Source organism: Felis catus, chromosome B1, assembly GCF_018350175.1.
Source record: "Felis catus isolate Fca126 chromosome B1, F.catus_Fca126_mat1.0, whole genome shotgun sequence".
NCBI lineage: Eukaryota > Metazoa > Chordata > Mammalia > Carnivora > Felidae > Felis > Felis catus.
The window spans coordinates 96894608-96920641 of NC_058371.1; the positions used below are offsets into that span (position 1 = coordinate 96894608).

At 36.8% G+C, this 26034-nt stretch overlaps 1 protein-coding gene across 2 annotated transcripts in view; it reads right to left on the reverse strand.

Annotated features, from left to right (window-relative positions):
* INTU (inturned planar cell polarity protein) overlaps nt 1-25539 on the reverse strand; it is a 90521-nt gene extending 64982 nt beyond the window's left edge. For both annotated transcript variants that reach the window (XM_045055888.1, XM_045055887.1), the window contains exons 1-3: nt 25312-25539; nt 11398-11936; nt 1423-1508 (exon numbers count right to left, since the gene is read on the reverse strand). In XM_045055888.1, the coding sequence (XP_044911823.1) occupies nt 1423-1508; nt 11398-11936; nt 25312-25454 (768 nt within the window). In that variant the 5' untranslated portion in view covers nt 25455-25539. The remainder of the gene's footprint in view (nt 1-1422; nt 1509-11397; nt 11937-25311) is intronic.
* Nucleotides 25540-26034: the final 495 nt, after the last annotated feature.

The window sequence follows — 26034 nt, forward strand, 5'->3', positions numbered from 1 at the left end:
TCTCCCACAGTCTAACTTAAAAAAAAAAAAAGTTTATTTATTTTTGAGACAGAGAGACAGAGAGAGAGAAACACAGAGAGAGAGACAGAGAGAGAGAGAGAGAGAGAGAGAGAGAGAGAGAGAACATGAGCTCACAAGTCGGGGAGGGACAGAGAGAGAGAGAGAGAGAGAGAGAGAGAGAGAGAGAGAGAGAATCCCAAGCAGGCTCTACACTGTTAGCATAGAGCCCAATGTGGAGCTTGAACTCATAAACTGTGAGATCATGACCTGAGCTGAAACCAAGAGACGGACACTTAACTGACTGAGCCATCCAGGCACCCCAGCTAATTCCTGATACTAACAAGAGCAAAGCATTCATAAATAGAAAGTATAGCACTTTAAAAATTCATCTAAGGACCTAAAAATGTCATCTATGATACAAAATGTCAATGCTTAGACTATCAAAATAACTATTATGAAAGAGATTTATTTTTACCTACAAGGAATGAAAAATAATTCACTAAATACCTAAATAAGAGCTTGGGAATAAGGTTAAACTAGATAACAGAAAAAAATCAACAAAATGGTATAGTTTTTAAAATAAACAAAACCACATTTTAAAAAACTTAATAGTGATTTTAATAAATTAGAGAAAAGAAAATTCCATGACTGTTCAAAATGACTTTTCTAGGAACTGGATTTTCATCAACATATATGGTAGTTATAATGACAGGTTAGTCATTAGAGATCTTTTTATTATTGTCATTGTTCCTGCTTACTTAGGATAAGTTTTTTTGTTTAATTTTTTTAAGTTTATTTATTTATTTTGAGAAAGAATGAGCAAGCACGAGCCAGGGAGGGGCAGAGAGCGAGGGAAAGAGAGAATCCCAAGCAGGCTCAATGCTCAGCACTGAGCCCAATGTTGGGCTTGAACCCATGAACCATGAGATCATAACCTGAGTGGAAATCAAGGGTCAGACACTTAACTGATTGAGCCACCCAGGCACCCCAGGAGGAGTTTTATTTGTAGATATTTCTCCTCTATTTAGAATCATCTCCAAAAGCTAAAAATGTTAACAAGAGCCAAATTTTTTTAAATAGTCAAGTATGTAGGGGCGTCTGGGTGACTCAGTCAGTTGAGCTTCTGACTTCAGCTCAGGTCATCATCACATGGTTCATGAGTTCAAGCCCCGCGTCAGGCTCTGTGCTAACAGCTCAGAGCGTGGAGTATGCTTCAGATTCTGTGTCTCCCTCTCTGTCTGTCCCTCCCCTGCTCACACTCTCTCTCTCTCAAAAATAAACATAAAAAAAAAAACCCTCAGTCAAGTATGTAAGTGCAATTCACATTATACATGGTCATTTTCAGAATCTTAAAAAAAGAAAACAGTACAAGATGTCCTTATTTTTAATTCATCAAAGAATATAGAAAAAGATTGTCCATACCTGCATAGGTCCAGGAATGCAAGACAGAACCCTTTCTATGTTTTCAGAAGTCACATCCACGTCATTCACAGCAACGAGGACATCACCTGAAAACAGAGTAACAAAGGTGGTTGTATGAATATACAAAACCCAAAAAGATCTAGAATTAGAACATTAAAAAGCATCTATTCTGACCTCTTCAAAGTCTATGGAACTCATTATGTATTTTTATACACTTCATTAGCAGCAGAGGTAAGCTCCCACTCCACTCTTTTCTGACATAACACAGCCCAACACAGTGCCATAACTAAATACAACCTATAGAGATTTAAAAGATGAATATTCTCATTTTGAATATAATTTGAGAGCATTATGTAAACTCAAAGGACAAGTACTGCACTTAGCAAAACTGAATCTATTCACTTAAACCCACAGTGAAAAAATTTAGCTAAAATTTTAATTCAATCCATGTGGCATAACTCAGTATGCTGCAGTATTTGCTGTTATTGAGCTATACCTTTGTTTCAAAGGCCCCAATCATAACAAAATACACAGCACGTTTTGGTATAAATCGCCTTCTCCATGGCTTTTCTTTAAATGTGTATGTTTATTAAATACACATAGTAAAGTGTATTTATAAGTAAAGATCAATGTTAAAATGGAAATTTACTTTTACAACATAATTAGAGGTAATATCAAAATACCAATGAGCTTTATTAATAGAAATATATACATACAAGGGTTATTTTTTATCATTTCTAATCAATCATATCATTAGGAAATGGACCAAATAATTAATATTCATCCAACAGATATTTATTGAGCACCTACTATGTACCATTTACTGTTCTAGGCACTACAGATAGAGAATTGAATAAAACAGACAAAAATCTCTACCCTCATGGAACTTCATATGCTTTGGGGAAGACAGATAATAAACATGTATATAGATAATAGTGTTGGTAAACAATTCTCCATCAATCTCTCATGTTTTTGTATATCTTGTAAGCTAAGGCACTGAAAGTTCTTGCTCTGAATTATTTTTTCAAGGATGTTTATGTAGTGAACAGCCTTGGACAACATAGATAATGTTACAGGGAGTAATCATCTGAAAACATGTTTAACAAAGCTCTAAAAGTAGGAACCATACATATATCATCATAACAGGTATGAAAATTAATTTTAGAGTGAGTGTAGTATACAAAATATTTTTAAAAGTTTAGTAGAAAAATTTCTTTCTTTCTTTTTTTTTTTTTAATTTTTGAGACGGAGAGAGAGACAGAGTGATAGCAGGGGGAGGGGCAGAGAGAGAGGGAGACACAGAATCTAAAGCAGGCTCCAGGCTCTGAGCTGTTCGCACAGAGCCCAATGCAGGGCTCAAACTCATGAATGGCAAGATAATGACCTGAGCCAAAGTTGGACACTTAACTGACTGAACCATGAAGGCGCCCTAAAAAATTTGTGTTTCTATAACAGAAGAGTTATATCCACTTCTCACTCTCCCAGATATTTGTTTGCCTCACGTTTTTCTCAGCATCTCTGTGACTCAGAAATGGCAGGCTTCCTGGACATCGTATCACTACAGTGGGCAGTATACACTCCAGGAAAGTTCTTTCTCAACAAGGACACAGAAGTCATTAGTATGCACTGTCAAAGGCTAAAAGGAAATGAATTGCATGAATTAGTTTGAATTGTTAGGTAAGAAATGGTGTGTGCTGGTGGAAAATTTTATCGAGATACATTCAAAGTCAAATAAAATATAAAGAGGTGAAATCAGTTTATCACAGTGCTTAAATCTGTTCCTCAATGTAAAATTAATCATTTGAGAAAATCCATCAATTTCTCAGCATCTACTTAATATCAAATGTGTACTGAAGGGTACCAAGGCCCATGAAAAACTAAATGCCAAAGTTTGTTTACTGTTCTATTTATACTATATACAAAATGAATATACAGGTTAAGAAATTATTATTTTTTTCAACGTTTATTTATTTTTGGGACAGAGAGAGACAGAGCATGAACGGGGGAGGGGCAGAGAGAGAGGGAGACACAGAATCGGAAACAGGCTCCAGGCTCTGAGCCATCAGCCCAGAGCCCGACGCGGGGCTCGAACTCACGGACCGCGAGATCGTGACCTGGCTGAAGTCGGACGCTTAACCGACTGCGCCACCCAGGCGCCCCAAGAAATTATTTTTAATACAAAACTATTACACATAAATACAGGAAAAAGAAAAGCTACATATAAAAATTTTGCCTTTGGGTGTATGTGCTTTTTCTCTTTTTGCTTAATTATATTTTCTAAACTGTCTACATTAAACAAATACTACCATTACAAAGAGAAAAAATTAAAACTCATTATTTTACCTAAAAATCCCCACTGTGGTAGGTAGATTAGTGGTCTCCCAAAGTTGTCCACATCTTAATCACTGAAATCTGTGAATGTTACCTTACATGGCAAAAGGGACTTTGCAGATGTAATCAAGTTAAGGATGTTGACATTGGGAGATTATCTAAGTGGGCCCAATGTAATCAGAGGGTATTTATAAGAAAGGAGGCAGGAGGGTCAGAGGCAGAGAGAGACTTGAGGATACTATACTGTTGGCTTTGAAGTTGGAGGAAAGGACCACAAGGCAAGGAATTCCAGTGGCCTCTGAATGCCGGCCAAGGAAAGGGACTCCAGAGAATTCAGAGGAATGTAGTCCTACGGATACTTTGATTTTAGTGCAAGAGGACACATCTTAGACTTCTGACTTCCAGAACTGCAAGACGATAAATTTGTGTTGTTTTAAACCACTAAGTTTGTGGTAATTTGTCACAGCACAAATTACCTGCTTAACAATACAAAATGAAAATGAATACACCTGCCTAACAATACAAAGCAGTCTTGGCTAAGCACCAAATGAGAATCAGGAACTATAAATAATAAAGAACAGATCTGGATACACAGGTACATAGAGGTTGCTGGAGAAAAATAATAAATCTTGTTAGAGGAGAAAGACTGGGAAATATGTATGTGCCAGTGGTGTGGGACCAGACTGTGAATTTAAATTGGTTATGTAAATTAGGCTGAATCTGACTTCAGGGAGAAGAGAATCTGGCTTTTCAAACATAGTTACCATACTGCCATTTTACACTTTCAAGTTAATGTATTTACCATCAAGGCATTTATTGAAAAATTCTTAAGTTTTGAGAGAATTAACTTTATTATGTATTTTTTTGAGCTTCAATACCAATCCTTCATTTATAATATGCAGGCATAAGCAGAAAATTAAGGTCCCTCCTAACCTATCATTCTAGAAATCCTTAAATAATGGTGACTCATATACTGTAACTATCATTCAAAAAGTTTGATTAAGTAAAATATCACATTACCTGATGAGGCTGGAAAAGAAATAGTGCAAGGTTTTTATTTCTCATTAAAATAGAAAATAATAATACAGAAATGTTGGAAAAGTTGTTGATGACCCCAGCACTGTAACCATAATTATTTTTGCAAATTATTTTTAGTCTTTACCTATATTGGCACAAATGAGATATAAAGGAATTTCATCCTTTTAAACCTCTCAAGTCGTAAGAATTCTGATGTTAGTTTGTTGTTTTTATTTATTTTTAATTTATTTTTAATGTTTGTTTATTTTTGAGAGACAGAGAGAGACAGAGCACCAGTGGTGAGAGGCGGGGAGGGGTGGGGACCAGAGAGAGAGAGGGAGACACACAATGCGAAGCAGGCTGTCAGCATAGTGCCCAATGCGGGGCTCAAACCCATGAACTGTGAGATCATGACCTGAGCTGAAGTTGGCACTTAACCGACTGAGCCACCCAGGTGCCCCACAGTTTTTAGATTATAATTTTAATAGTCAAATAACACATACACTTATTACATTATAATTCAAATAACCATACTCCAGTTTGACATTTTCATGCTTTTTTATTTTTTACTACTAAAAAATGTTTACATAAATGTTTTTTACGTTTTTTACCTTTTTTACAGTTTATTAATTTTGAGAGACAGAGACAGAGACGGAGAGCGTGAGCGGGGCAGGGGCAGAGAGAGAGAGACACACACACACAAAATCTGCAGCAGGCTCCAGGCTCTGAGCTGTCAGCAGAGCCCGACACGGGCCTTGAACCCACAAACCATGAGCTGAAGTCGAACGCTTAACCAATTAGCCACCCAGGTGCCCCTTAAATAAATGTTTTCATCTGCATAGTTTTTCCTTCTTTTACATTTGGGGTCAGCAAACTTCTTCTGTAAAGGGCAAGATAAGTAAATACTTTTGGTTCTGCAGGCCATATGGTTTTGTTGCAGCAACTACTCAAATTTGCAACTGTAGCTTGAAAGCAGCAATAAACAATAAACGAATGTGGCTGTGTTCCAATACAATTTTATTTATAAACATTAATATCTGACTTTCATAAAGTTTTCTTATGTAATAAAATATTGTTCTTTTGATTTTTTTTTTAATTTTTTTTTTCAACGTTTATTTATTTTTGGGACAGAGAGAGACAGAGCATGAACGGAGGAGGGGCAGAGAGAGAGGGAGACACAGAATCGGAAACAGGCTCCAGGCTCCGAGCCATCAGCCCAGAGCCTGACGCGGGGCTCGAACTCACGGACCGTGAGATCGTGACCTGGCTGAAGTCGGACGCTTAACCGACTGCGCCACCCAGGCGCCCCCTTGATTTTTTTTTTTAATCATTGAAAAAGTGAAAGCCATTCTTAGTTTGCAGACTGTACAAACATGGGTGGTAGGCGTGATATGACATGCAGGCCATGGTTTACAGATCTGTTTTAGGTTCTTTTGGATAAGTGTCTCAAAATGGATTAATTGGTTTAAAAAGTACATTGTTGTAGCTTAATCCTTACTTCCAAATTACATTTTGAAAGGATTAAATAATTTCTTTTCTTTTTCTTCAAAGAGAGATCCTTTGGCACTTCCCCACCCCTTCAAGTGAACACTACAGCCAGTAAAAGAACTTTGTGAATGGAAATCAGAACTTGTAGGTCACAGCTTTATCACTGACTGCCCTTGTTCCTGGGTAAATCATGCAATCCCTTTGGTACTCAGCTGTAGAAGGAATTAACTGCATGAGAAGGTCTCTAGGAAGGCCTAAAAACTCTCAAATTCTATCTTTCCAATGAACTCACTGCTTCAGTTTCTTTCCTTTACTGCTGAGTCAAGTACCACAGGCAAAATGTGAGAAAGAAATGTGAGGAAGGAGAGACAAACACAGGAGAGTTTCCTTCAATGAGAAAATTGAAATGTTGCAAGTATTACAGAAGGTGAAAATAAAAATGTGTATCAAATAACAACATGCAAGATATTAAAGAATAAAACCATCCATTATATACTCATAAAAAAAAATCCATCTTTTTAAAAAAGCACATCAGGGGTACCTGGGTAGCTCAGTTGGCTAGGTGTCTGACTTTTGATTTTGGCTCAGATCACGATCTCATGGTTCATGAGATCGAGCTCCACGTGGGGCTCTGACAGTGCAGAGCCTGCTTGGGATTTTCTCTCTCCTTCTCTGCCTTTCCTCCCCTGTTCATGTGCACTAACATACTCTCTTTCTCTCACTCTCAAAATAAATAAATAAACATTAAAAAAAATGTTTGGTTTAAAAAACAAAAAAAGTACTTCAAATGTTTTAACTGGAAAAACCAGAATGTCCATCAACAGTGAAATGGAAATATAATAGTGTACATTCCAATGGAATACTATATAGCAACAACTTGGATATTTCTCACAGATTATAATAAAGAAAATAAACACATGGGAATGCACACCATATATTTCTATTTATATGAAGTTCAAGAAGAGGCAAAATAAAACAATAAGAAAAGAGGAGGAGGTAAAATCAACTCTATTGATAGAAAACTTGACTTTCAGATTACCTTTGGGAGAGGGTATTAACTGGGAGGAGGCACCATGGAGACTTCTGGGTACTGGAAATGTTCTATATCTTGATCTGGGTGGCAGTTACACAGGTACATACATATGACAAAATTTGCTGAATGTACACTTAAGATTTGTCCATCTTATGAATGTATGTTATACCTCAAAAAGATTTTTAAAAAGCAAAAAAGAAAACTTCAAAAAATTTAAAAGAGAAATAGCACAATATGTCATACAAAAAAAGCTATTCAGTGATCACAGGTGAGAACATTAGAAGTTACATAATAAGAGCTTAAAATAAAAATTTTAGGGATACTGATTGGTTCAGTCAGTACAGCATGCGACCTTTGATCTTGGGGTTGTAAGGTTTTTTTTTTTAATTTTTTTTCAATGTTTATTTATTTTTGACAGAGAGAGAGAGAGAGAGAGAGAGAGAGAGACTGAGCATGAGTGGGGGAGGGGCAGAGACAGAGGGAGACACAGAATCAGAACATCAGAAGCAGGCTCCAGGCTCTGAGCTTTCAGCACAGAGCCTGAAGCGGGGCTCAAACTCACGATTTGTGAAATCATGACCTGAGCCGATGTTGGGACACCTAACCAACTGAGCCACCTAGGTACTCCTCGGGGTTGTAAGTTTGAGTCCCATATTGGGTAGAGAGATTATTTAAAAATAAAATCTTTGAAATAAAAAAATAAAAACTTTGTGTTATTGTTGAACTGAAACAATCTGCTGGGGTGTATGTGTCTAGAATATTAATGTGTGATTTCTCTAACCCTATTCTTCCTAATCCTTAAAAAAACACCTAGTTAAACAGAAATGGGTCATCTTGAAGAAGAAAAAGTCACCAAGGTGACATGCAGTTTCTAGGGTGTAGGCAAAAAGAGGATTTGCTTTGGTCTGGGGATGGAGGCTGGTACTGGTAGTCAAGAAGCAATCAGCTGTCAAACTTTAAGAAAAACTCAGAAATAAAAATAAAAAATAAAGATGCAAGTCGGTAGTAAGAAGAGCAAAAATGGCACTGAAAAATGCAGCAAAATCCCCCAAATCCAGGTACAGAAGAATCAGAATAGAATAGAGTTCTGCTGTCTTGAAAGGACAGAATGAAAAGAGTCACCAGTCTCACTGTCTTGGCTAATGGACTTTAGGCAAAGGAGGGTCATCCTCCAGCTAGACAATAGCAGAAGTCACCCCAGCAAACTGCGTTACCAGGACAAAGTTTTCATGATCCTCCTGGCTATAGGGTTACCTCAGAGCTCACCCACAGACTTCAGTGTGAAATCAAAGTATGAAAGAAACAAATGAGAAATTCCATTTTGTGGAATTATCAAACTGACCATGACATTAAAATAGTCCATTATTTATTCCCAAAGTATCAACTTTATTTTTTTTGTAACTTTAAAAATATATAACATAATCATAAAATTAAAAATCTGAAAAAATAGAGAAACAAATCAACCATAATGTATCCACACTAACCCAACACTATTAGCATTTTGCTGTATTTCTATTTACATCTAATTGTTTTCCTTACACATATTTTTTACAGTTTATGCATTTATTCAGTAAATGTTTTTGAGGGCTTATTTATCAACCAAGTGTTTTGCTATGCACCAAAGATGAAATAATCATTTTATTCTGACAATTTTTTAACCTATTAGTAAGTCATAAATGCTTCCATTATGGAAATGAAATCATGAACCTCATTTTTATAACTTTTTATTGTTATTCAATACACATGCAGAAAAGTGCACAAATTGTAGTGTTACAACAATAAATGATCAAAAACTGAACACATCCATGTAACCACATTCAGGTCAGAAAGTACACTACCAGCATCCTGGGTATCTTTAATTATTTTAAAGATTAACAACAGGACTACCTAGTAGTTTCTTCCTCTCTATAGTTCATTCTCTTTCTTCCCATACAGTTGGTGCAGAAAGATCAGGCCTAGAGGTAAGGCCTAGGTATTAGGAGTGAAGATCAGGGGAAAGAAAACATGGAAGTGCATGCTCACTGACCTAACCACCTCTCTACTAGGTTTCAAGAGGGATGAGTAAAAAGAATTTTAGAGATTTGTCTATAAATCAGTCCAAGTAGGTCCCGAGCAGAGGCCCCAGATAAATACAGACAGTACATTAGCTGGAGTTTCCCATCACGTGGTACCTAGAATTACGGTGGTTGGCAACGACCAAGCAGGATTTCATAAGCATGAATCCTGGCCTCCTCTGATAGAATGAAAAGAATAAAACTTAGACATATTTTACAAAAAAGAAAGCTGAGGACCTGAGAGAATGTAAGCATGCATTAGCTTCTTTTCCAGCTATCCGTTGCTGCATAATGAATGACCCCAAAACTAAGTTGTTTAAAACAACAACCACCATTTATTATCTTTCCTGGTTCTGGGGTTGACTAGCCAAGGGTCTCACTCAGGGTTCCTCACAAAGTTGCAGCCAGCTGGAGCTGGAGTCATCCAGAAGACTTCTTCACTCATGTGTGGTAGCTGATGTTGCAGGGTGGCTGAGGCCTCAGCCAGAGTACTACTCATGGCCTCTTTATGTACACCGGCCTTGCTCCTGTACAGAATGGCAACTAGATTCCAAGAATACAAGGCAGAGGCTGCATCACCTTTTATGATCCTACCTCTGAAATCACATAATACTATTTAAGCTGTAGTCACAGGCCCATGACAGGCGCCAGGGGGTATAGGCGGTGACACAAACACTGTAACTCTCCATGGGAGGAGTATCAACATTACTTTGTAAGATGAGAACGTGGAGATCTTGTTGCAACCATTTGGAACACACACTGCACAGATGCTCATCCTACATGATTCATCCTCGTAAACCCCCATGATGGCACTTATCATACTATGTGAAACTGTCTGCCTGTTTCTGACTCATCTCTTCCACCATAGTATGAGCTTCCTAAGAGGAGTAACTAGATCATTAGAGTAATCTTTGTATTCCTGACACTTAGCAGATGCTCAAAAATTTAATGAATCAATGAACAAACAAATGCAACTCAGACTTAAAGAAATATTTTTTAGGTGCGCCTGGGTGGCTCAGTCAGTTAAGCGTCCTACTTCAGTTCAGGTCATGATCTCGTGGCTCGTGGGTTCAAATCCCGCATCGGCCTCTGAGCTGACAGCTTGGAGCCTGGAGCCTGCTTCGGATTCTGTGTCTCCCTCTTTTTTTGCTCCTCCCCTACTTGTGCTGTTTCTCTCTCTCTCTCTCTGTCTCTGTCTGTCTCTCTCAAAAATAAACATTAAAATTTTTTTTTAATATTTTAAAAACATGTTTCTAAAGTATCTATAAAAGTTCCTTTATCTAAATCTTATAGGCTGAGTCAACCTAAAAGACTGTCAGCTTTTAGATTTATTAATAATTTTTAAGTTTCATTAAGAATATATTCTCACATCTGACTAATATAGCTTTCCCTAAGTAATAAAGTTGCTACTGATGCAACCATTATATCCAACAGCTAAAAATGTATTAGCAACACAAAATGCTCACTTTAATATATATTCAGAATAACTTCGGGATTTATTTTTTTCCCTTGAAATTGATGAGATATTTTATGACAAGCACCCTTGAAAGGAAACTTACGTATAACATCACTGTGGCTAAATATGCCAAATGAAACAATTTAAAACCACTCCAAGAACTTAGTGTACTCAAGTGCAAACATACAATTTAAAAGTATTTTTATTCATAAATTACATATTATTTTATGCTATTGGGTATAGGTCATTCAAATCTAAATTATCACTGTAAAATCAACTTATTTTCTTTTTCTTGTCAGGAAATATAACCAAGATGAAATAAAATTATATAATTCAAAACTCAAAAATTAGTTAAGCTATTCCTTGGCCTAAACAAGGCACACACACATTCAACTCACCAAAGTACTTATTTAAAGAACACTATGCCTTGCAGTATACCAATGCTTAAACAATTTCACTACTGTCCCAAATATCATCAAGCAGTCCTTAATCTGTTGAGACTTTGGATATAATTCTGTTTTGATCACATGTCTCAAAAGGCATTACTAATCATGAATCTCTGCAAACAAGAACAGATGTTCACCAACAGCACTTACCAATTAATATCTGACCACTCTTCATAGCAGATCCTCCTGGCAACAGGCCATGGACCACAAGTCTCTCTCCACTGCCCTGTTTTCCAGTTTTTTTCCAGCTCCACTTGGTCTGATGAATAATCCCAACCAGTACTTCCAGAAGCTTCAGCTGCTCTTTGGCTTTGGTCACAGTTAACTTTTTGGGGTTTACATAAATATTCACGTCTTTGTATCGCTGTTGGACAACCACTCCTGTTTTCTGGTTGGACTGATGCTTTAGAATGGACACTGGTTCATTGTCATTGCTATTTTTTTTATTGTAGCGCTTGGGTAAAAGGCTTTTACTTTTTAAAATTTTCGTAAACCGCTTGAGTTTAGGTTCATACTTTTTTCCTTCTTTGTAATCATCCTCTTCAATTATAATCTCATTTTCACTAAACCTGACATGGTTCACAGTAGGAGTCTCAGGAAGAAGGCTTTCTTCTTCATCCTCACTCAATTCCAAATAAAATAATTCTCCATTTTTCCGCACACTGTCCAGCCACTCAGGTTCAACATCACTATGAAAAAGAGAAAAGATAATATGAATAGCAGCCAACATAAGAAAAATAGCTACGTCTTTTGGGCACAGGTGGTACAGAGAGGTGGGAGGTGGTGAAAATTCTTTGATTCTTTCAAAGTCTCCTTGCTATTTCTAATTTATTGTAAACATCAACATTATTTCCTAGGATGCTTTTTGTAGAGTCTTGAAGAAGTGGGGTTGGAGGACAGGGATCAAAAAGGCACCAGTGATAGAAAAAAAAAAAAAAAACAAATAAAAAGGAAATGGCCTCCTTCTAGAATCTAAGGGTATTTTTTATTATTATTTTAATTCAGCCTCTGTATGGTTATTGTTCACTTTAGACATTTCACTGGATAATAATTTACATTAATAGTTGATTATGCAATTATATCCAGACATAAGCCATTTGGAAACTGGACACAAAAACATCGTATTTGCACAGAAATAATTCATCGTGGCTGTCATGTTAAATGAAAGCTAAAGCCTACCACTATTAATAAGATTTGTTTATACATTAAACTTCCAAAAAAAGAAACATTCACCTCACCATAAAATCCTTGCTCAAAATGACCAGTTTATAATCACAGTAACGATTGCTTCCATAACTTATAATTTCTGTAAAACTCCTTTTTGTGAATAATTGTAGTAAGAAAAGTAAACCACATATTACATAATTTGTCACGTGATTGCTTAAAAACAAAAAACCTTTTAACTGGGAAGTAGGCCACCGAAAAAAGCAAAAGTATTGCTATTAAAATGACTGAAACAGCGTTAAAAAACAAAATGCTCATCTTAAGGTAACAAACCTAATCACGAACTCTACCCTGCCTGTTCAATGTTACGAACACCCTACCTTTCAAACTGCTATTTTTAAAAGCAAAACTGGTTACAGTGAAAAATATAATATGTAAAGAGAGTCTTTCCGAAACATCAGCTGTAATATCCTGATGTAAAAGGGTATAATTTGTGTTCTAATCATTCCATCAAACAGACATTTCTGTTTCTGCAGTGTTTATTAGCAACTCTGGTTCTTTTGAAAGTTAGCTATCTCTCTAAAAACTATGAAAATTAACCTCCTAAAAATGTACTCTTCTATTACGCAACTCTGAAACTAACCACTGATCTCGTTTGTGGTTGGTCATTAATACATAATTTTCAACTATATACTAACGGCTAAAAAAAGGCATAACTAGTCCCAAATATCAAATGTGTGGCATCATTTTGGCACCACTTAGCACCAGGTATTAACCATTTATCAGTTGGTTTAACCACATCTATCTGCATCCACAGAAATTAGTATTTAATAACTCTGCAATTCTACTCTGAAGATTCTAAACAGATGTCTCCAATCATAAAAAACTTAGATAACCATGTATCATAATTTAAAATGGCACAATGTACATATCATGATTATATACAATTACTTATGAAGATATGTATCAATTTAAAAAAATGAATGAAATTACTTGCTTTATAATCTCACTCTTTTAATTTGGTATGTTATTTGTATTAGAACATGTGACCCCAAAGAAATATTTTTCTCCCTATGCTAAACATGAAGATGTTTCATCTTAATCTCTAAAATTTGAATGTGAAACCATTTTTAGGCTATAACTTAAAGACCTTTTTAGGTGGGGGACAGGGGGCACAGGGCATTTCATCATGAGCAAATTAACAGTGCCAGGCGCTTGTAAAGTACTAGAATTATAATGATTAAAACATCAGTTCCTTCCCTTGTCTTGTGGGGAAGAAGAAGTGAGAAAGAATTCACAACAATACATGAGGTAGATGCAAGATAGAGGTCACCTAGTTTAGCCTGGGAAGGAGGGTGAGGTTGGGGAGAATTTCTAGCAGAGGAAACACAGAAGTAAAGTCCTAAAAGAGTAAGTTGCTGGGAGGAGGTATGGTGGGGGTTAAGGGGAAGAGGAAAAGAGAATTCCAAGCAGAAGTAACAGCATAAGCAGAAGCCTTGAGGGACAGTCTCCATGGCCTATGTGGACAACTAAAGCTTGTTGATGGTTGCCAAAGTAAGGATAGAGGGAACATACCTCAGCATCATAAAGGCCTTATATTAAAAACCCACGCTAATATCATCCTCAATGGGGAAAAACTGAGAGCTTTCCCTCTACAGTCAGGGACAAAACAGGGGAATGCCCACTCTCACCATTGTTATTTGACAATGTAGTGGAAGTTATAGCCTCAGTAATCAGACAACAAAAAGAAATAAAACGCATCCAAATCAGCGAAGAAGTCAAACTTTCACTATTTGTAGACAACATGATACTCTATGTAGAAAACCTGAAAGACCACCAAAAATTGCTAGAACTGATTACAGTAAAGTCATAGGATACAAAACCACTGTACAGAAATCTTTTGCATTTCTATACACCAAATGAAATAGCAAAAAGAGAAATCAAGGAATTGATTCTATTTACAACTGCACCAAAAACCATAAGATACCTAGGAATAAACCTAACCAAAGAGATAAGAGATCTGTATGCTGAAAACTATAGAAAGCTTATGAAAGAAATTGAAGAAGACACAAAGAAATGGAAAAACACTCCATGATCATGGATTGGAAGAACAAATATTGTTAAAATGTCTGCACTACCCAAAGCAATCTATAATGCAATTCCTATCAAAATACCACCAGCATTTTTCACAGAACTACAATAAACAATCCTAAAATTTGTATGGAACCACAAGACTACCCGAATAGTCAAAGCAATCTTGAAAAAGAAAAGCAAAGGGGGAGGCACCACAATTCCAGACTTCAAGATTTATTACAAAGCTGTAGTGATCAAGACAGTATGGTACTGGCATAAAAACAGACACAGAGATTAATGGAACAGAACAGAGAACCCAGAAATGGACCCACTATTATACAGTCAACTAATTTTTGACAAAGCAGTAAAGAATATCCAATGGAAAAAAGACAGCCTCTCCAACAAATGGTGTTGGAATAACTGGACGGCAACATGGAAAAGAATGAAACCAGACCACTTTCTCACACTATACATAAAAATAAATTTAAAATGGTTGAAAGACCTCAAAGTGAGACAGGAAACCATCAAAATCCTAAAGGAGAACACAGGCAGCAACCTCTTTGATCTGTGTCGTAACAACTTTCTCCTGAGGCAAGGGAAACAAAAGCAAAAATGAACTATTGAGACTTCATCAAGATAAAAAATCTTTACAGCAAAGGAAACAATCAACAAAACTAAAAGGCACCTTTCTGAATGGGAGAAGATATTTGTAAGTGACATATCAGGTAAAAGGTTAGTATCCAAAATCTATAAAGAACTTAACCAAACTCAACACCCAAAAAACAAATAATCCAGTTAAAAGTGGGCAGAAGACATGAATAGACATTTTTCCAAGGAAGACATACAGATGACCAACAGACACATGAAAAGATGCTTGATATCACTCATCATCAGGGAAATACAAATCAAAACTACAATGAGATATTCTTCACACCTGTTAGAATGGCTAACATTAACAACACAGGAAAATAACAGATGTTGGCGAGGATATGGAGAAAGGGGAACCCTCTTACACGGTTGGTGGATGCAAATTGGTACATCCACTCTGGAAAACAGTATGGAGGTTCCTCAAGTTAAAAACAGAATTACCCTACAATCCAGCAACTGCACTACTAGGTATTAACCCAAAGGATACAAAAATGCAGATTTGAAGGGATATATGCACCCCAATGTTTATAGCAGCATTATCAACAATAGCCAAATTATGTAGAGTCCAAATGTCCATCAACCAATAAGTGGATAAAGATGTGGTGTATATGTATGTATATGTGTGTGTGTGTGTATATATATATATATATATATATATACACATATACATTTATATGTGTGTGTGTGTGTGTGTATATATATATATATATATATATATATATATAATGGAATATTACTCAGCCATCAAAAAGAATGAAATCTTGCCATTTGCAATGATGTGGATGGAGCTAGGTATTATGCCCAGCAAAATAAATCAGTCAGAAAAAGACAAATACCATATGATTTCACTCATATGTGGAATTTAAGAAACAAAACAGACAAACACAGAGGGAAAGGAAGAGAGAGGGAAATCATAAAACAGACTCTTAACTATAGAGAACAAACTGAAGGTTGCTGGAGGAAAGGTGGGTGGGGAGTGGGCTAAATTGGTGATGGGTATTAAGGAGGGAACTTGTGATGAGCACTGGGTGTTGTATGTAAGTGATGAATCACTAAATTCTACTCCTGAAACTACTATTACGTATACTGTATATTAACTAACCAGAATTTTAGTAAAATCTTGTACACAAAACAAAACAAAGCTAGTCAATGGTTGCCAAAGGTGGGGCGTGACAGGAAAAGTAGTCAAGTCCTCATTTTGCAACACCTTTTAGACCATGGCAAGGGGTTTGGATTTTGTAGCATAAGTAAGAGGGCATCAATGAAGAGTTTTAGGTAGAGATTTAGGTGTCAGATATCCCTGGATAGATCTACTTTGACAAGAGAATGGAAGAAGAATTTAGGTAGATAAGACTCAAGTCAAGAGAATGGTTAGGGAGCTGTTTTAGTAGTCCAGGCCAAGACGGTACCTAAAGCAATGGCAGAAAACATGGAAAGTAAGAAAAACATTTGAGAAATGCTTAAAAATCACTGGACTTTGAGACTGTTTACATGAGATGATGAGAGAAGGAAGGAATTAATGTCGACTAGATTTCTAGTTGGTGACTTTATTTTCATGCATCTTTTTATACATACATATGCACAGACTCATTTTATATAAATGTGACCATAACTATAATACATGTTATCTTCCCTACCTACTTTTTACTGACATAAACAATACATCCACGATACCCATGTTCTTAAAATCATAAAATCATATAAAAACATAAAGAGGATTATTCTGTCATTGTTTTTGAAAAAACCAGAATTATTATATACTCTTTATATATGATTGCAATTGCATACATTTTTCAAAAGTGTGCATACATATGTATATGTATATATACATACATACCTTTATCATTTATCACTGAACACTACAGTTTAGAAACCCCTAATGGCTGCATTAAACCCTATCAAGGATGTAGCACTTCTGGTCATTCACCTCCTGATTAGCTTTGTGTTCAGTTTTTGTTTTGCTCTTATGGATGATGATACAGCAACCACATATTTATATTTATATTTATATTATTTATATTTATATTTATGCTTATACTTATATTTATACTTATATGTTTTTACCCAAAGACCATATCAATTCACATTTCCACCAGCAATGAATGAGATCCTTTTTCCTCACCTCTAAATTTAAATAATACTTCACTTTAAGAGGAAGAAGAAATTAAAAGAAGAGAGATAAGTGGAACAGGAATAAAGACAAGGAAATGAATGTATGAGACTCTGAAAACAGAAGGCAACATGTATAGTAAAAAGAAAATGAACTGAGAAGTCACAAAGACCTGGATTCAAATTCTGTTCTATTGACATTTTTACTTTTCTAAGCTTTACCTCATCTCTTCTAGAAAACAGATTATAGCAACTTCACATGGCTGTTACTAACAGTAAATTAAAAAATGTTAGTTCCTTTCCTCTTGCTTGGCAGAGTCAAAAATGTAGAGAAACTTACAACTTTATTAGATACAGCACTCATACTTCTGCACTCTTCCAACCCCTTGCAATAAATGAAGATGTCTCCAGTGATCTCTACTTGCTGGGTTCCAGCCTAAGTGCTGTTGGCATAAAAAGCAAGACGCTGCCTCTGTGGCTCCCATAGTTCAGTATTCCTGGAAAGCTCCTTATTCCTACTCTGAATGATTAATTCCTATTTAGATGCATCAAGAGCATAACTGATTAAGGGCTAGAAAGCTTAACAGAGTTGTAAAGACTGTACTCCAAACTAGTTCTAACAGGAGAGGGTATATTAAAAACAACTACAAGGAAAACCCAACCTTTCACTGCAACTATTATTCATAACAAAATTAAAGAAATTATTGTTATATGTTTATACTCCCTACTCCAGGAGATGGAGCTTAATCTTTCCTCCCCTTTAACGTGAACAGGACTTAGTGACATGCTTCCAAAGAAGAGAGTATGGAAAGTGAGAAATAGTAACTTCACAGTGATGAAACCTTGCGGACATTACCTTAACCAAGTGATCCAGGTTATGAAAAACAAGGAACAACTAAGAAACTGTCACAGACCAAAAGAAACTAGGGACACTTAATAACTAAATGCAATATGCTACCCTGGATTAGATCCTAGAACAGAAAAAGGACCTAAGTAGAGAAATGGTGAAATCCAAATAAAGTCTGGAGTTTATTTAACAGTACCGTACTAATGTTAATTAATTTCTTAGTTTTGGCAAATATACCATAGTTGTGTAAGATGTTAACATCAGGGGAAACTGGGTGAAGGATATATGGGAACTCTGTACTATGTTTGCAACTTTTCTGAAAATTTAAATGTATTCCAAAAAAAAATGTTTATTTTTAAAAAGGCATTAACTCTAGCTGCTTTAATTCAGATTTTTATAATATAAGAATGCTTTAATCTCTTTTCTGAGATCCTATGGTACAAGCTGCAAAGTTGTCATTGTGTAAGTGTCTTTCAGTGAGATTACTTTGTTTATTCTACTTGTTTTCTAAACAGAAATAACCGTATATTCAGTCTGCTCACAAAGTTTGAGAACACTTTAATTGGTTTTCAAGGCTCGGATGTAGTAAACATGAGTAGAATCCTTCTTCCCAAAGACAGACTTGCTAATTTGCAAATAAGCAAGTTCACTTACATAAACTGTAACATAACTATATTAAAGAAAATGAACTTCAGATAATGCAAATAAGTTTCTCAATTCATATTCAAGAATTCTATACTAATACTAATTTTTTTCTTCTAAATTATTGAATCTCTCAGGTCTTTATATTGTCAGTATTTTTCATCAATTGGTAATATTAGAATTTTCTTAGCCATCACAAGAAAAGTTATGAATAATCAAACCTACTGGTTCATTTCCTGAAGGAAAACAGACTTTTGCTACTACTCCAAACCTGTTACAGAATTTTTTTTTTTTTCCTTTTTAGTAGTCAAAAGCACACCAAAGTGGCCAACACACATAGTTACATGGTGCTAATATGCACAGCAGGACAATTCTAGGGACAGAGAAAAACCACACACAATAAAAACATCATGACAAATGAATACCGTTTCTCTCTGGTGTTTGTTCAGTACTGGTCTATCCATGCTTTTCTGTGCTCTGCCTACCAGCAATATCTAATTTTCACCTATGAAGTCTTTTGATTGTTTTCTAAAAGAAAGCCATAATTTTAATGGTTAAAATCTGTCATAGCAGCTTGAGGGGTGGGGAACCTGGGATGGGCTGGTATTCTTTCTAGCCTAGCCACGGTCACCATTTACAAACGTAAAGCATATTAGAGAAAAGGAGGGGATCAATCAGTAAACTAGTCACTGTGTACTCACTGCACGAAATAAATTTTTACATCATGAACACATCTCCATTGGAACTATGCTAATGACCCTGTTCCCAGGACCACATTCCCTACCTCCAACTCTTTCAGCTTAATGGAGCATGTTACATATCACTAAGTTTAGAGATAAGATCTGACCCTGAAATCATAGACCAACACAAACATTTTTTGATAGGGCATTTTTGTACTTTTAAAGATGTCAGACAGACAGAAGGCTCATCACCTAGCTTAAATGCAAGTGCCAAAACAGAGGAACAAAAACTGCTATAAGAAAGTCAAGTTTGGAGAAATTAAGTCTAAGAGGTATCAAAAAAGGCTGTAGGAGAAGGTAGCACTTAAGTGGGACACTGAATGATTTTGACAAGATAGGAAGCAAAGGTCTTTCAGAGAAAACAAAGTAGGTAAAAGTGTAGGTGTGAAAGTATACAATATGTATGAGAGAGGGTGTATATTTCCGTGTAGTAATGTTATGTACTGAATGTCTGTGTCCCCTCAAAATATATATGTTGAAACCCCACCACTCAGTGTGATGGTATAGAGATGGGACCTTTGGGAAGTAATGAGGATTAGATGAAGCCATGAGGATGGAGCCTTGTGAATGGGGTATGCCCTCCTAAGAGTCTTGAGAAAGCTTGTTCATTCCCTCTGCTCTTTGCCATGTGGGGGTACAAATAGAAGTCATCAACCCACAACTTGGAGGAGGGTTCTCACCAGAACCTGACCGTACTGGAACAGTGATCTAGGATTTCCAGCCTCTAGAACTGTGAGAAATAAATTTCTGTTGTTTATAATCTACTCAGCCTAGGGGCACCTGAGTGGTTCAGTCAGTTAAGTGTCTGATTTCAGCTCAGGTCATGATCTCACGGTTCATGGGTTTGAGCTCCGTGTCGGGCTCTGTGGTGACAGCACAGAGCCTGGAGCCTGCTTTGAATTCTGTGTCTCCCTCTCTCTGCCCCTTCCCTACTCATACTCTGTCTCTCTCTGTCTCTCAAAAATAAATAAACATTGAAAAAATAATTTAAGCTACTCAGTCTATGCTCTTTTTAAAATAGCAGCCCCAGGTAAGACAAGTAAGAATACAGGTAGCTTTAAAGAAGGAAGATCATCAAAACTGAGATCAGAGAGGCTTGGGACAGATCTAAAACAGCTTTAAAAGAAAATATGTAATTTATTTGGGAGGCCACCAAGCTTTTGAGTACTATAGAAAAATGATTTAATATACTCTTTTTTTAAGAACCATTTTAAGTTCATAGCAAAATTGAGCTAACAGTACAGAGATTTCCAATATACTTTCTTCCTCCTACATGCACAACCTCCTCCATTATCAACATCCCCCACCAGAGGGATACATTTGTTACAATGGATAAACCTATATTCATACATTATAATTACCCCAAATCCACAGTTTACATTAAAGTTCATTCTTGGTGGTGTATATTCCATGGGCTTAGGGAAATGAATAATGACATGTATCATCCATCACTACAGTATCATACAGAGTAGTATCACTACCCTAACACAATTATCCCATTATTTTAAATTTTAAAATAAAAACCAGAATAAATGAAGGCCCGTAAAGCTTCTCAATACCAGGAAGATAGTTTTTATGTTAAAGGAAAGCACATAGAGGACTTCTTTCTTCTTTTGTGCATATTTGAAAATTTTCAGGAAAAAAAAATTGATTAAAAGGAGGAAAAGCATGTCTTTAATAGGTCACCTACACAAAGATTTCATAGAAATGCTTGCACATTCAGGCTTTAGCTTTCTCTTTAGCCACACTGCCCCTTAGAATACATAGCATTTTCCATCCTGGAGATATGGAGGACGTTGGGAAACCTCTGATGAAGACGAGAAAACTTGCTACAAGAGGCAACTCTGGAGCACCTGGGTGGTTCAGCTGGTTGAGCATCTGACTCTTGATGTTGGCTCAGGTCATGATCTCACTGTTGTGAGACTGAGCCCCACATTGGGTTCGAGACTGAGACAATGGGTTCTACACTGACAGTGCACAGCCTGCTGGGAGAGTGGGAGAGACAGAGAGAGAGAGAGAAAGAGAGAGAGAGAGAGAGAGAGAGAGTCTTAAAGCAGGCTCCATGCTTAGCACAGAGCCTGACAGGGGACTCAATCACACGACACTCAGATCATGACCTGAGTGGAAGTCAAGAGTTGGACACTCAACCAACTGAGCCTCTCAGGCACTCCTGTACACTTTAAATACATGAAGTTTATTGTATGGTAAAAAATCTCAGAAAAAAACTGTAAAGGACATATTTCCCTTCTTCTCCAGTTATTCTTATTTTCAGTGGAAGTTCCTTAGCTTTGTATAGCTAAATTCTCTTTTTAAATTATCCCTCTTTCTACAAGTCAAGCTTTTAAAAAATCTAGCAACAACAAAAAATTCACTTTGAAAAAACAAAAATCTAGGTTATAAAATTGAGAACTCTGACCAAACTGTACTAACCAATGTTGCCTCAAAAGTTGAATAACTGGAAAACCACAGCAAAGGATGCCAACCACAAACCTAAACCCTAACCTTAACCCTGACCCTAAACCTAACTCTACCCCTAACTAGTAACCCCTAAATTCTACCCTAATCCTAACTGTAACACCAAATCTAACCTCTGGAGAGGTCTCTGAACTGCAGGGTATGAGGCATATACTCTCACCCTAATCCTAACCCTAGCTCTAAACCTAATTCTAACCCAAACCTGAACACTAACCCTAACCCTAACCCTACCTCTAAAGCCATTCCTCTGGAGAGATCTCTGACCTGCAGGATAACAGGTCACCCTCACCTCACCCTGGCCCTAACCCTAACCCTTATTTTAGCCCTAAACTGAACCCTAATCCTAGATCTGAGGGGAAAAAAAGAGTTGGTATATACACACACATCCACATCCACAATGGAATAGTATTACTCAGCCATAAAAAAGAATGAAATCCAATGACATGGATGGAACTAGAGAGTATTATTCTAAGTGAAGTAAGTCAGGGAAAGACAGATACCATAAGATTTCAGTCATATGTGGAATTTAAGAAACAAAACAAATAAGCCAAATGAAAAGAAGGAAGGAAACAGAATTTGTAGTATTTCTGAAAATAGGTGTGTACAGATCAAAACAGTTAAAAGAGAAGAAAACCACAGGAAAGGAACTTGGCATTATTAAAAGTAAATGTACGATTTCCATTGTTTCAATACCAAAACTAGTCATTGATTTCCTCAACTCATCTACCAGTATTATCTCTGAAGTATCCCCAGGGACTTGTCAATGTGTTTTCTAATCTAAAATTGTCCTCTTATATAAGTCTTAAACAAACTTACTAAAAGTACTTCACCAGAACATACCCTAAAGTAATTTTATCCCCAAAATGATCACCTTATTCTGTATTGACAATCACATGCAGCTCAAACTGGTTTTTGGTTAGAAAGCATGTATGAAATAATAATTACCAGAAAAAATATGCAATAATTAACTATTAGGACACTGAAAGTTAAGAATATTTTATATGAATAAACAACTAGCATAAACTTCCTTTGAAAAAAAAATTTTTAATGTTTATTATTTATTTTTGAGAGAAAGAGAGATAGAGCGTGAGCAGGGAAGGGGCAGAGAGAGAGGGAGACACAGAATCCAAAGCAGGCTCCAGGCTCTGAGCTGTCAGCTCAGAGACCGATGCGGGGCTCGAGCTCAGGAACTGCGAGATCATTACCTGAACCGAAGTCAGATGCTTTAACCAACTGGGCCACGCAGGCATCCCTAGTACTTCTTCAATATCATCCATGTAGGCAATGAAAAACAATGGGCAATTCGGATCTCTTAGCTTTGATGAGAAAGATTAAGTTCGCATCCCAATGCCTTTGATCAAAAAGTGATCTTGTCCTTGGGACGCCTAGGTCGCTCAGTTGGTTAGGCGTCTGACTTTGGCTGAAGTCATGATCTTGCGGTTTGCGAGGTGAGTTCCGCATTGGGCTCTGTGCTGACAGCTCAGAGCCTGGAGCCTGCTTTGGATTCTGTTGTCTCCCTCTTTCTCTCTGCCCCTCCCCTGCTTGTGCTCTGTCTCTCTCTCTCTCTCAAAAATAAATAAACATTAAAAAAAAAAAAAAAGAAGTGATCTTGTCCAAACTGGGAAGATCACCTCTGCATTGCTGACTCTGCAGATTAGATAGGTAAATAGGAGCAGAACAGAAGCCTATCTGGTCAGATCAGCAAATCAATTCCCATGACCTACACATCAAGAAGGGGTAGACATAAAATCTGAATCTTGATAGGACTTGAAACATAGACCAGCAAAACATTTTACAAAAGGGACTTACTGTACTTTTACTATTAGGAGGATAAAGACACTGGAACATCTGGAGTGATGAGTGAATGACTAATGTAGAAAGCTTAATGACCATTTAAATATATATATATGAAATACACACATGTATTTTGATTTACAAAATGCTTTGAATTAACAAGCTTTCCTAACACAAGGTCTCCAGATTTCTCATTTCCTAGGAATTTAAGTGAGGACTAGCTCATTTGTCTTCATTCTATTAAAATCAAGGTACTACATTCGAAATGAGGCCTCCTAAATCTCTACACTGATTTAGCTGTGTGACCATGGGCAAATTACAGATTCCCTCTGGGCTAAATGTGTGTGATTCTAAGATGTAGAGAAATCAAGAGCTTGAGTCTCACAAGATCTATGACTCCCACAGCAAGACCAAATAAGGTTTCCCATAATCTATATTTCCTTCCAGTGCCTCTCTTGATAACCATAATTTTGTAATTATTTTTTAAATGACCACAGCAGATTACACAAAATACTTGATCCTCTAAAATCTGTTCAAGTCTTCAAGAATATAATCTGTCCTCATTGAGCCTCTAGAGTATGGTAAGCAGCCATTAGTGACTGTTCTTCCCCTATGCTTTTAACGATAATGGTAAATTTTTTTTTACATACCCATAGGTGAAAATAATTGCCAAGTAACTTTTAGTCCTAAATACACATTAAATACTTGTAACCATTTATTCCTAAATACACTTAAAATGTCATCCTAAAACTGAATGTGCATGGTAGTCTATGATGGGATTGCTTGATGTTTTGGCACCTAAACCTTTTCACTATTAGTCATTTATTTCAAGCTACCACTAATTTACTTTTCCAAAAAGGTCTTAATCCATAGCAGTAAGGGATAGATTCCTTCAAAATTAAAGAGACACTGGGTCTTATGAATCAAAATATTTTTTTCATTATTGTTAAAGATTAAAAAGTGGAAAATAATATTTAGATATTTTGTATTTTAAAAATTATGTTATGACATTAAGTAGAAAACCAGAAAACCATGAGAACGTGTAGGAAAATACAGCAGAAATACCCCAAAATGCTGAGAGGTTGTCCTTGATGGTGAGGACTATCAGTGGATTTTAGTTCTTTTATATATATCCATTTTTATAACAGGGAAAAAAATCTAAATAAATAGTTGACTTATAAAACGTGTAGGGTATCCCTCCACTAAAGTCACAAAGATTATAACACCAGAGAAGAAGACACTCACATAGGAACGAAGAGTTTTGTGAACATTCTAACAGATATACAGTTAAATATTACAGAACACTCCACAAAGAGGAGAACCTTATCTGATAATCATAAAAAACCTACAACAGCAAAGAACGGCACGTCATTTCGGCTCACGTCCCTCACAATTGGAACGTGGCTCAAATAAATCCCACTAATTATAGAACCTCAAACACTCAATCCCAACTACTCCAACACTCTGGCAGGCCGGCCCCCCCCCCCCCCCCCCCCCGCCGCCGCAGCCGCCCAAGTGTACACTCTCTGGATTGAAAGAATGGACTTAATTGTCCCTCTTCAAGAATCTTACTCATAATCACTACTGGTTGAGGAATATGAACCCGAGTCGTTGACCCGATCTTCATAATCGCAATCCTCATCTTCTTGTGAAGAATGGTCTCCAGGGAGCTCATCTGGGCTCTGACGGGAACCATACGAAACCGGAGACGCCATCGTCAAGGATGCAGTAGTTACTAGTAGTGTTAATTCAAATCTCGCAGCAATGGCTCGCCGTAGCCGCCATGTTGTCTCCGCTAGGGAAAGGGCAAAGGCCACGTGACCGCCAATCCTTGGCTGCAATTGGTGGCAGCTTGAGTTGCCAGGGAGACGAGGAAGCTTTCCCGAGAGAGAGAGAGAGAGAGAGAGAGAGAGAGAGAGAGAGAGAGAGAGAGCGCTACTGAAAGAAGCCAACGAGGTGAAACTTCCAGGAGGGCGTCTCAGTTGGAGGAATATAAGTAGTTAAAAACTTCACCACTTAGAGTCTCCTAAACGCACTCCTTTAGAGTACTGTAGTTTATTAACAGCGGAGACCCATTTTTTTCTTCCCTTTTTCTAGTTTGCACTTTGCCCTATGTTTCTAAGCCGAACAACTGCCCAAAGCCTTAGAGGCACTCAGCTTGGGGTTCCCATGAAGTAAAGGAAACTCCTCCGTACCTTTCCCCAGGGCCTCTGCATCTGTGCTGGGAAGGGAAGCTTTTAAGCAAAGTCCACTAGGTGTAAATGTAAATACGCTCCAATGTTTCTTTGGTTTTCT